Source organism: Rhinopithecus bieti, unplaced genomic scaffold (genome assembly GCF_001698545.2).
Source record: "Rhinopithecus bieti isolate Rb0 unplaced genomic scaffold, ASM169854v2 scaffold_19969, whole genome shotgun sequence".
NCBI classification, from domain to species: domain Eukaryota; kingdom Metazoa; phylum Chordata; class Mammalia; order Primates; family Cercopithecidae; genus Rhinopithecus; species Rhinopithecus bieti.
In genome coordinates, this window is record NW_016810434.1 from 2,628,810 (window position 1) to 2,641,142 (window position 12,333).

Below are 12,333 nucleotides of genomic sequence, written 5' to 3' on the forward strand. Positions count from 1 at the left end.
GCACTATTCACAATAGCAAAGACTTGGAATCAACCCAAATGTCCATCAGTGACACACTGGGTTAAGAAAATGTGGCACATATACACCATGGAATACTATGCAGCCATAAAAAAGAATGAGTTCATGTCCTTTGTAGGGACATGGATGCAGCTGGAAACCATCATTCTCAGCAAACTATCACAAGAACAGAAAACCAAACACCACACATTCTCACTCATAGGTGGGAATTGAACAATGAGATCACTTGGACACAAGAAGGGGAACATCACACACCGGGGCCTATTGTGGGGAGAGGGGAGGGGGGAGGGATCGCATTAGGAGATATACCTAATGTAAATAATTGTTACAATGGTAACAATTATGAACATATATGCATCTAAGAACAGAGCTCAAAATATAGGAAGCAAAAAGTGACAACTGAAGAGAGAAATAGATAATTCACCAGTATTAACTGGAAACTTCAATATGTACATTCCTTAATGGATTTTAAAAACCAGAAAGAGGATCAACAAGAAAATAAAAGACTTCAATAACACTATAATCCAACCAGAACAAACATCTATAAGATATTCAAACAAACAATATCAGAATATAGATTCTTCTTTTTTGAGACAGGGTCTCTCTCTGTCACCCAAGCTGGAGTACAATGGCACGATCTCAGCTTACTGCAACATCAACCTTCCAAGCTGGAGAGATTCTCCTGCCTCAGCGTCTCATGTAGCTAGCTAGGACCACAGGCACATGCTGCCACACCCAGCTAATTTTTTTATTTTTTTGTAGAAATGGGGTCTCACATTGCCAAGGCTGGTCTTGAACTCCTGGGCTCAAGCAATCCTGTCTCAGCCTCTCAAAGGGATGGCATCACACGCATGAGCCACTGGGCCTGGCTTACAGATTCTTTCCAAGCATACATGGAACATTATCCAGGAGTCCACATGCCAGGCCACAAAAATAAGCCTCAATAAATTTCAAGCCGGGCATGGTGGATTACACCTGTAAACCCAGTACTTGGGGAGTCTGAGGCAGGGAGATTACATGAGGGCAGAAGTTCGAGACCATCTTGGGCAATGTGGCAAAACCTCATCTCTACTAAAATTAGAAAAATTAGCTGGGTGTAGTGGTGTACATCTGTAATTCCAGCTACTTGGGAGGCTGAGGCATGAGAATCGCTTGAACCCAGGAGGCAGAGGTTGCCGTGAGCTAAGATTGTACCACTCCACTCCAGCCTGGACAAGAGAGTGAGACTCTGTCTCAAAAAAAAAATGTTTTTAATTTAAAGAAAAGAATTTCAAATGACTGAAACCACACAAATTATGTTTTCTAACTACAATAGGATAAAATCAGAAATTAACAACAAAAAGAAATGACAAATCAAAAAATGTAGAAATCAAACACTCCTAAGTAACAACACAAAATGAAAACAAAAGGAATTAGAAAATCTTTGAGATATATGAAAACATTAACATATCAAAACTTATGGAATGCAGCTAGAGCAGTACTTAGAAATTCATAGGTGTAAATGTCTACATTAAAACAAGATCTCAAATCAATAACCATCTTAAAAAACTGGAAAAAGACAAGTACATCAAACCAATCAAAAGTAAAGATTAGAGTGAAATAAGCAAAATATATACAACAGGAAAAAGAGAAAAATCAATGAAACCAGAAGTTAGTTCTTTGAAAAGACAAAAATTGACAAACCTTAACTAGACTGACCAGAGGGGCAAAGGCTCAAATTAATCAAATAAAAACTTTGAAAGGGAAGGCATCACTGCTGAGCATGTACAAATAAAAAGGATTACAGGGGAATTCTATGATCAATTATATGCCAACAATTAAATAACCAAGATAAAGTGACTAAATTCCTATAGAGACCCAAGCTACCAAAACTGCTTCAAAAAGAAACAGAAAATCTGAATAGACCCCTAACAAGTAGAGAAATTGAAGTAGTGACCTTTAACAAGTAGAGAGATTGAATCAGTGACTCAAAAAAAAATCAGCCTGAGACCAGCCTAGGCAACATGGCAAAACCCCATCTGCACAAAAAATACAGAAATTACCCGCACATGGTGGCATGCACCTCTAGTCCCAGCTACTTGGGGGGGCGAGGTGGAACAATTATTTGAGCCCAGGTAGTTAAGGCTGCAGTAAGCAATGATCACGCCACTGCACTCCGGCCTGGGTAACAGAGTGAGGTCCCATCTCAAAAAATAATAACAAACAAAAATAATTTTTAAAATTAAATAAATGAACAAATGAATGAATGAATGAACCAAGAAAGAAAAGGCTTGGTCTCCAAGAAACAGCAGATGCACCTGCCGAGAAAGGTGAAGCAAAGACCCAGTATGACAAAGAGATGTCAGGTTAATGGGTTTCCAAGAGGCAGTGAAGGCAGCCAGTCCAGGTGGAAACAGGCTTTAGGGACTTACACAACTGGCAGAGAGGTTAGCAGGTATCCAGCATAAACCACATTGTGCTGTGCAGTTTGACACAGTGAGCCACTCTTATCCCACTTGTTGGGAATGGTGGGGGCCCTCCCCAAATCCACATTTCTAGACACCAGCCTGGGGCCAGGCCTGTAAGCAGGCCTTTCTAAGGACAGCAGTCTCAGGCCGGCTGCATTAACTCTTTCTTGTACTCTCACCTCGCTAGATCTCGGTTCTACCATGTTGTTTCTCCCTGATTTGCTAGTTTGCTGTGGTTACTTTCCAAACATACAGAGGAAGCCTCCTGTTAAGATGGAAACTGTGTAAAATGGTGGATTCACGGTCTGGGGTCACATCACGTTACACAGCATGGCGTGAGGCCAGCCCTGCAGCCTCAGCAGGGCAGGGTTTCACTCTCGAGACCTGTTTTCCGAACAACCATGGTGCCTTCGTCATTTACCAGTCCCTTCCCTTGATATCATGCCTCCCCTGATCATCTGTGCCCTCCAATTTTCCCTGAGAGATTGTTCAGTATTGCTGCTGAGTTCTTTTTCCTCCTGTGTTCTCACCGTATATTCAAAGACCAGAAGGCTGAGGTTCACAAAACAAAGGAATTTAAAAGAAAAAAAAAAACAACTATTCTCACAGATTATCTTTCGTAAAGAACACGAAAAGTAGTTTTATTCCCATCTAATCATCCTGTGCACAGATGGTGAGAGCAGTTCCAGATCAGGCATGACTCTCAACCACAAGGAAACATAGTCCACTTGTTTGCCCGTTGAGCCGCCACTTGAGGGTCTGGGGCCCACTGCTGTCATATTTGCCTTGGAGACATCAAGACAGTTAACTCCTGTATATTTCGGTATTCCATTCCATTTCCAGATGCCCAGTACGCCATAAACGATTTTGTGAAACAGGGCAGAGAAAATTAAAAGGCAAGTCAGAAGAACAGGGTTTTGAACTTGGTTCTGACTCTTAGTAGCAGTGTAATCTCTCAAAAGTCACTTCATGTCTCTAGGCCTCTGGGGTTTGCATGGACAAAATGACAGGCTCAGATAAGCTGCCCTGTGAGTCCACTCCAGTCCTGTCTGGAATTTTAACATTACTTTCCCCCTTAAAGGAATGACCCAGGGCAAAAGTTTGGAATTAATTTGGTGTTAAGTTTCTCCATCACAGTTAAAATTATACATATCTGATCATTACATTATTTTAAAAATTTGGACTATAACAAAGTCACATTTCTGGACTCCAGTTGTCTTGGGTCTGATGAGACACTGATCCCTTTGCATGGGCTTATACACACTGAGAATGACATGAAAACAGAAAGTTACATTTAAAACATGATTTCCAAAATTGTAACTTATGAATTTTTATCCAAACACATCCTGGAATGGCTTCATTCATTCAAATGTATTCTAGGCACCTACTATACTAAGTGCTGTCTGTACAGATATAGATACAGAATCTTAGATATAGAAACATAAAACTGTAAGAGTGCTGAATTTTTCAATACCAATTGCTTTTAAAATCGGTATGTGGCATGGGACCTGGCCAGTCTGGGTGAGAAAGTCTCATTTCTGAGGAAGTGGAATGGGAGGGGACCCCTGATGTATGATCTGAACAAAATCTCCAACTACCCTCTAACCGTATATTCTTTGAATAAAATAACCACAACAGAAAAAGTACTGCAAATCAAGATATTAACTGGAAAATAATGGGGGGGAGGGGGGGGGTAGAGCAGAAGAAAGGAAAAAATCTGCACTCACCGGGACTGTGGCAATCCTTTTTTACTGAGATCTGCCCTCACACGTTCTCCTACATGTCTGTAAATTTCCACTAAGCTGTTTATTGCTGCATCTCGAACCTAGATATAAAAGAAGAGATCTTACAGCTGCTCTGTGTCATCCCCCAGCAAGTCCTGCTGGGATACAACAGGCCATATACCACCCCAATTATCACCATTTTACCAGTGGAACTGTGAATACAATCCTTATACACATTTGTCTAGAGAAAGCCATGTTTGACAGTTTTCACTTTGCTGATACAATGTCAAAGGGTAGTAAAACTGTGGGACCCCCATCCCTAAATACACGGTAACGTGCATATCCTTAGTTCTTTGCATTCTTTAAGATAATTTCAGAAAACTGGAATTTTCAGACCATCTTTCCAAATTAAGAAACAACACTGAAAATAAATAAATTATACTAAAAATAAAATACCATGTGAAACACTCTGGGTTTAAGTCAACTAAACAAATACTTAATGAGCAACAAAAATGGAGAGTACAGGCTATACGAAGTCCCATACTCAAGAAGCCCCTAGTCCTAAGAAGGAGATTTTTAAAAAGTCCTAAAATTCTACATTCATTACAGGGCATGATGCAATAGACATTATTCAAGAGCATGAAGAGCTTGCGGTTTAAAGAAGGGAGCAAACACATTAGGGGATGTCAAGGGATGCTGTATGAGGAAAAACCACTGCTAAGTGCTTGGAACAGCAGGATTTCACCAGGTCCAGATGGAATGAGCGGATTTGAATAAGACACAGCCTGTGCAAAGGCATGAAAGCAGACATGTACGGCACATGCTTCAGGAAGAGGAAGTACGCCAGTCTGGCCAGACCAGATACAAACTAAGAAAGCAGCATGAAATACGAAATAAGGTGTGAGAGACAGGGTAGTTTTTTTTTTTAATCTGGGAAAATTTGAATACAGACTATATTACACATCACTGTATCAATGTTAAATTTCCAGGGTGAGAAAAATGACAAGTTTATATAAGAAAATATCCTTGTTATTAAATGATACACACTGATATGTGTAGGGTTAAAAATATCGTTATAGGCTGGGTGCGGTGGCTTACGCCTATAATCCCAGCACTTTGGGAGGCCGAAGCAGGCAGATCACGAGGTCAGGAGTTCGAGACCAGCCTGGCCAACATGGTGAAACCTCATCTCTACTATCAATACAAAAAAATTAGTCGGGCATGGTGGCGCATGCACCTGTAGTCCCAGCCACTCAAGAGGCTGAGGCAGGAGAACCCAGGAGGCGGAGTTTGTTTGCAGTAAGCCAAGATCGTGCACTCCAGCCTGGGCAACAGAGCGAGACTGTCTCAGAAATAAAAAAAAAACAATTAAAAAAAATCATTACATCTGCATGTTACTTTCAAATGGTTCAAGAAAAAAGTGTGTGTCTGTATATGTATGTATGTGTGTACACAGATACAGAATAAATGTGACAAATGTTAACTGGTAAATACACTCAATTTCTCTGTACGTTAAAAAATTTGCAAGTAAAAAGGTAGGAAGAAAAACATTTTTAAAATATAAAATGGAACCAAGGCCAGGTGGTACTGGGGGAGGCTGTGCTTAATTCGGTAAGCAAAGATGGGAGTACAATATCAAGGTAGTGGTGAATGGAGAGAAAAGAAGTAGGAATACAAACAAAAATTTACAGTTTGAAATACTGAAGGTAGCCCTCTGATTTAGCAGTGTTACATGACAGATAACTTTACTCATAATTTTATCTCTTCCAGCGGAAAAAGGCAAATCTTAAGCTATATTATCTTGTCCCCCAAAACCTCATGCTATGGACTGAACTGTGTGCCCTCAAAATTCAAATGATGAAGCCCTAACTCTCCAATATATTTCAAGATAAGGTCTATAAGGATGCAATTAAGGGCCGAGCACAGTGGCTCACACATGCAATCCCAGTGCTTTGGGAGGCCAGCGCAGGAGGACAGCTTGAGCCCAGGGGCGTGTGACCAGCCTGGGCAACAAAGTGAGCGCCCATCTCTACAAAAAAATTTTTTCTTAATTAGTTGGGCCAGTTGGTACTCACCTACAGTCCCACCTACTTGGGGGGCCTGAGGTAGGAGGATCACTCAAGCTCAGGAGTTGAAGGCTGCAGTGAGCTATAATCCTACCACCACACTCTAGCCTCAGAGACAAAGCACGACTCAGGCTTTTTTTTTTCTTTTTTAGAAAAGGAAGGTAACCGGGTATGGTGGCTCGTGCCTATAATCCCAGCACTTTGGAAGGCCCAGGCAGGCGAGTTCAAGTTCAGGAGTTCGAGTTCAGGCGAGTTTGAGGTCAGGAGTTCAAGACTGGCCCGTCTACTGAAGTATACAAAAATTAGCTGGGCGTGGTGGCACACATCTGTAATCCCGGCTACTTGGGAGGCTGAGGTAGGAGGATCACTTAAACCTGGGAGGCAGAGGTTGCAATGAGCTGAGATCACGCCACTGCACTCCAGCCTGGGTGACAGAGTGAGACCTGGTCTCAAAAAACAGAAGAAAAAAAAGGAGGCAGTTAAGGTTAAATGAGGTCATGATGGCAAGACCCTAAAATTAGAGGATTAGTGTCCTCATAAGAGAAGCCAGAGAGCTGTGTACGCACATAGAAGAGGTCATATAAGCACATAGTGAGATGGCAGCCATCTACAAGCCAGGAAGAGAGCACCAACCAGAACTCAGCCTCCAAAACTGTAAGAAAACTAATTCCCGTTGTTTAACTCACTCAGTCTACAGCTTTTTGTTATGGCAGCCAGAGCTGACAAACACAGATTATCAGTTTATTTTGGGGAAAAAAAAGTAATTTCTATTGTTAGGAAACATTTTTACATTGAAAAATGCAGTCGGGCGCAATAGCTCACGCCTGTAATCGCAGCACTTTGGTGGCCGAGGCAGGCAGATCACTTGAGGTCAGGAGTTGGAGACCAGCCTGGCCAACATGGTGAAACTCCATCTCTACTAAAAATACAAAAAGAAAAAATCAGCCAGGAGTGGTGGTGAGTGTCTGTTAGTCCCAGCTACTTGTGAGGCTGAGGCACAAGAAACGCTTGAACCCAGGAGATGGAGATTGCAGTGAGCCAAGATCACACCACTTCACTCCAGTCTGGGTGACAGAGCAAGATGCTGTCTCAAAAAAAAAAAAAGAAAGAAAGAAAAAAAAATGCACGTATTACAGAAGTAGTCAATGTGACTATAACTTGAATATTATTATTAAAGTGTATCACCACTGCTTATTTTCTAGGGATAACACATCTGCTCAGAGCAAATCTCAATGGGTGATCTCTTTAAAAAACAATCAATAGCCAGTCAGCTACTTAGAAAGTCTGGGCCATAAACGTTTAAGAGATTTACTGGAAAAATTACTAGCTTTAGAGTCAATTATTAATAAGGAGACCTAAGGACCTACTTGGCCATTTAGGGAGCTGTGTAACCTTAGACAAAACACTAGAACTCCTTTGGTCTCAGTTTCTTCCTTTGTAAATTGAGAATTGCTCTGAGGACTGGAAGAAATAAGTTTCACTCAACAAATATTTGAAGGCCTACTAGGTGAAAATGAACTGAAACGCCTACACAGGCCAGGCAGTGACATGAGGAGTGAATGACTGCAGCAGGCTGAGTGCAGGGTGACAAATGGCACTGGCAGGAAACCCTGGAGGCAGGGACAGAAGAGGGATAAGGTGCAGAGGTTCAGGCAGACGGGCCAGTACCACCCAGCCACAGAGGAATGGAAGCACAGCTGTAGCAGACCTTCTATTCTTTCAAGACAAGTTAAAAATATAAATCTCCCAAATATAAAATCATTTGAACTCAAAATATAAAATTAAAACACTCTGCAGGCACAAGCATACACACACCCACAAATCTACAGGCTGAAACCAGCTTTACGCCAGCAGTCTGTGGCCTATAGTTCGTACCTATAAAGCAATCAACACAATGGCTAGTGTTATCAATATCTTTTAAACCAACATCTTTATCCTTTAAAATAACCGTTCCTTAGACCTAGAAAGTTACAGGGTCAGATAGTATTTAGGGGTCTAAACTATTCTTTACTGAAGAACCGCAGATGAACAGATATTCTTCGGTACTGCAAAGTAGGACACTCTAATAGAGAAGAGGTTTAAATAAAAGCCATTCAGCCGAGACTGAAGGACAATGCAGCTATTCGCTTCTACACAGGCTCTCACTGGTCTCGCGCTGCCTCTCCCTGCTGAGCCCTCAGGCTCACCCCAGAAAGGCACCGCAACGTGTCAGGCCATGAAGACCGCAAAAAGACAAGAGCCCCATACAGGCAGCATGCTCTGCCAGGTCTCATACGCGTGCTTTACAGAATCTAAGGTCTCCAACGTCTGACCACGTTGTTCCTTCCTTCCTCGTAGTCACTGCACAGAGGAAGGTGTAGAGGCTGGCAAGGTTAGTCACCTGCCCAAGGCCCACAGATCAGGAATGGCAGGCTGGGATCCAAAATACTACCTCTCTGGAGCAAGCCAACATTCTTACCAGCACACTGCACCTTAATGCAGATGCCAAAATAAGGGCTTCCCGCAAAGGAAAAAACTCAAAGGAAGGCTTCCGCCCTAGCGTGCGGGACAGGGAAGCAGTCTATAAACTGATGAGACCCTAAACCCACCCTGTCCTCCTAGAACCCAGCACAGCCCCACAGCCAGTGCCTTGGAGCATGGGTACCCCAGCACCCCACACAGCTGGGCCCAAGAGCTCACCCCGGCCCAAGAGCTCACCCCTGGCTCCCAGGCTACAACTGTGGCGGGCCACATGGGAGCTCTGGCAAGCCGGCAGCAGAGGTGCTCCTCCCTCCTCCTGAGCTCTGTCTAGCTGGAGACAGCACGGAATGAGCAATGGTCATCATATGTTTCAAGATGTTTTAGGCTTTGAAAATGTGACCAAACTCAACAAAAGGGTCAGCAGTCAGCATGGGGAGGCCCACTGGATGCCACCCTCTGCCAGCCTGCCTGCAAAAAGGGAGGTGAGGTGCCGTGAAGATGAAATCAAAAGTTTTCAGGCAGAACTCAGGCTTTTCTTATCTAGTCAAGGGAATTCCTATTGTCAGGATGCCTTGGACCACCGGCTGCCTCTGTTACAGCCACTGCCCTGTTCTCATCAACAAGCACAGACTTTGTACTGAAATCCACACCTCCGGGAAGAAAAGCTTCTCTCAGCTCAGGAGGGACATCCTTAGTGTATGGCCATCACATAATTCTAATCCCTTCCCAGCAGCTGGGTCACACAGGAGCATGGAACGCAACTCTCCAACAATGAAACATGAGGGGAGTCTGTAGGAAAGCTTCTGGAAAACATTTCTCTGCTCTTGGAAAAAGACATTCCGGGAAAAGTGAACACTGGCTGGGTATCTGACGATAGGAGAGAACTGCTGATTCTTGGGGCCTAGGAGGTGACAATGTTATTTAAGGTTATGTTTTTGAAGGAAAAAAAGTCTACCTTTTAAAATATTTAAGAGTTAAATAAACGTGGTCTAAGATTTGCTTCAAAATAATCCAACTTTTGCTTCAAAATAATGGGATGCAGGAGGGAAAAAAGACAAAACTGAACCGGCCTTGTCAAATGAGCTGATGGCACATGGGGACGCTTTATGGCACTATCACTACTTATGTGTATGTTTGAACCTTTCAATATGGAAGTTGAAAACAGAAGAGGAGCTCAGGAAGCAGCAGCCTCCCCTCTGCCAGGCCAACTGTGCATGCGTACGGCAGCTGTGCCTGTGCTGTGCCTGTGCTAAGAGCTCCAGGGGGCAACACACACAGGCTGAGATGCCTGAGACTCCGGCTCCGAGCTACTGGCAGATCCCGGAAAATTCCTGTGTCAGGACCCGTCATCATGCAGAATGACACATTTCCCCACTGCTCTAATGATTCAGAGTTAGGATTTCAGTTACTTGTAACAAAAGCATCCTAGCCCACACACACTGTGCACCTGTGGCCCATTCTGAAAGGCTTCCCTGCTCTGAGTTACTGCACTCAGACCACTAAGGAAACGAACACTTGCCGAGTTAATTTTAAACACCAAATCCAGTCTATGTTAGCCGCTGCCCAGTTAGAGCTGAGAGGATTCTCCGCACGCTGGCTGTATGGAAATGAAGAGCTGGAGGCTGACCACTAGATCAGGCGCCTGAGGGCAGAGACAACACTGAAACAACAGTGTCCTCTCTGGTCTGAGACTTGGCAAATAAAGGAAAGTTATTCAAATAATTATGGTGCATTGGGAACTGCAAACAGGAACAAGTTATAATCCTAAATCTAGAGGATCAGAAACTAGTAGGAAAAGATTAATGAAAAAATTAAAATAAAGGCAACAGCAAAAGCACATGCAAGCTACACAAGAACCCCAGAAGCAGGAATAATTAACTTGGTTAGTATCGGGGAGGTGGATGGCAGAACTTCCTGGCAGAAGAGAGATACGGGTTGAGTGTATGTCTGTGTATGTGCGTGTCTATGTGTGCAAATATATGTGCGGACAAACCATTCCTAAGGCACATGTGAATATATGGATTATTTTCAGAGTGCTCAGTTTGGAATACTCTAGCCGTAAATCCTGTCTACTACAGAATACTGAAAGCTGCCCAAAGAGTACCAACCTCATTTTACGGATGAGGTGGGGGAAATGAAAAAACATAACAAATAGTAAGAATTTCCTCAAAAGCAGACACACAGGCCTAGAACTCAACCCACAAAACCACTATAGGTTCCAAACTCCTCGCCAAAACCTAGGGCTTCCTGGCACAAAAAGTATAACTGCCATTAAAGACACTAGGCAAGAAGTGCTAATGTGAATTTTTGACTTAATGAAACATTTTAAACAAGTCTCACATTTTCTGTCTTATTTTTAAAAACTATCTCTTTGTTTCTTCATAAATTATTTTTTAAAATTATACAATCTATTTATGATTTACACAGAAGTAAGATGTGATCCATTTAAATGTACTACTTTTGTTTTTCAGTTGTATTATTACTATTACTCACAATCAGTCAGGAGCACCTGATTTGTGGTAGTGAAACTAGTGTCCGGTATGTGGCAGTATGTGTATAGTCTACTCCAGGGCCGCCAATGTTTGGTGTAAGTATGGCTATGTCAGTATCAAAAATACATCTTTAGACACTAAGGCTATCCTACAATTAAGGCTTTTCATATTTTTAAAGCACTATACACCTGAGTTTCTCAGAAACCCACTGGCACATGGTAGGTGCATGATTTCTGCAAACGAAAATGGCCATCTCAGATGATGAGGAGACTACTGAGTAACTTGGCCTTCTGAGAGTCTTCTACTTGGACCAACAGGTCACCCAGCACCTAAGAACATTCACTTGCAAGGACTCTCATAAGGATTGAGGGGTGGGGCACTTACCACTGCCTCCACTTTAAAGGGGAAACTGAGGCTCGAGATCCAAGTGACCCCAAGGTCAGCTATTACATACAAAGCAGGGATCTATGCCTTTAACCTAGGTGTCTTACATCGCGTCAGGTAGCTCAAGTATTAATATTTAACATACTCTGCCGTTTGGCAACTTCAGAACAGTATGTCAAACTGTTCAAGACTCAACATTATCTTAAATTCTTAAACAACTGAATCAAAGGCTGGGTGCGGTGGCTCAAGCCTGTAATCCCAGCACTTTGGGAGGCTGAGACGGGCGGATCACGAGGTCAGGAGATCAAGACCATCCTGGCTAACACGGTGAAACCCCGTCTCTACTAAAATACAAAACTAGCCGGGCGAGGTGGCGGGCGCCTGTAGTCCCAGCTACTCGGGAGGCTGGGGCAGGAGAATGGCGTAAACCCGGGAGGCGGAGCTTGCAGTGAGCTGAGATCCGGCCACTGCACTCCAGCCTGGGTGACAGAGCGAGACTCCGCCTCAAAAAAAACAAAACAAAACAAAACAAAACAAAACAAAACAAAAAAACAACTGAATCAACATTTTGAGAATGTGGGATTGTGCTGATCGTTTGAAATTTAATCTGTGTACTTCTAAAATAAAGGAAATCTTGATAAAATCCCTAGAGAACTTACAAGTTAACTCTAGATCTGAAGGAAAAAAATAGTATCAGAGAGCAGCCCAACACAAAAGCAGACTAGGCCCTACCTGTCTCCTT

The 12,333-nt window shown here is 42.9% G+C and overlaps 1 protein-coding gene across 17 annotated transcripts in view; it reads right to left on the bottom strand.

Moving 5' to 3' along the window:
• CLASP1 (cytoplasmic linker associated protein 1) overlaps positions 1–12,333 on the bottom strand; it is a 312,807-nt gene that overhangs the window by 171,921 nt on the left and 128,553 nt on the right. For all 17 annotated transcript variants that reach the window (XM_017891966.1, XM_017891965.1, XM_017891961.1 and 14 more), the window contains exon 7: positions 4,193–4,290. In XM_017891966.1, the coding sequence (XP_017747455.1) occupies positions 4,193–4,290 (98 nt within the window). The remainder of the gene's footprint in view (positions 1–4,192; positions 4,291–12,333) is intronic.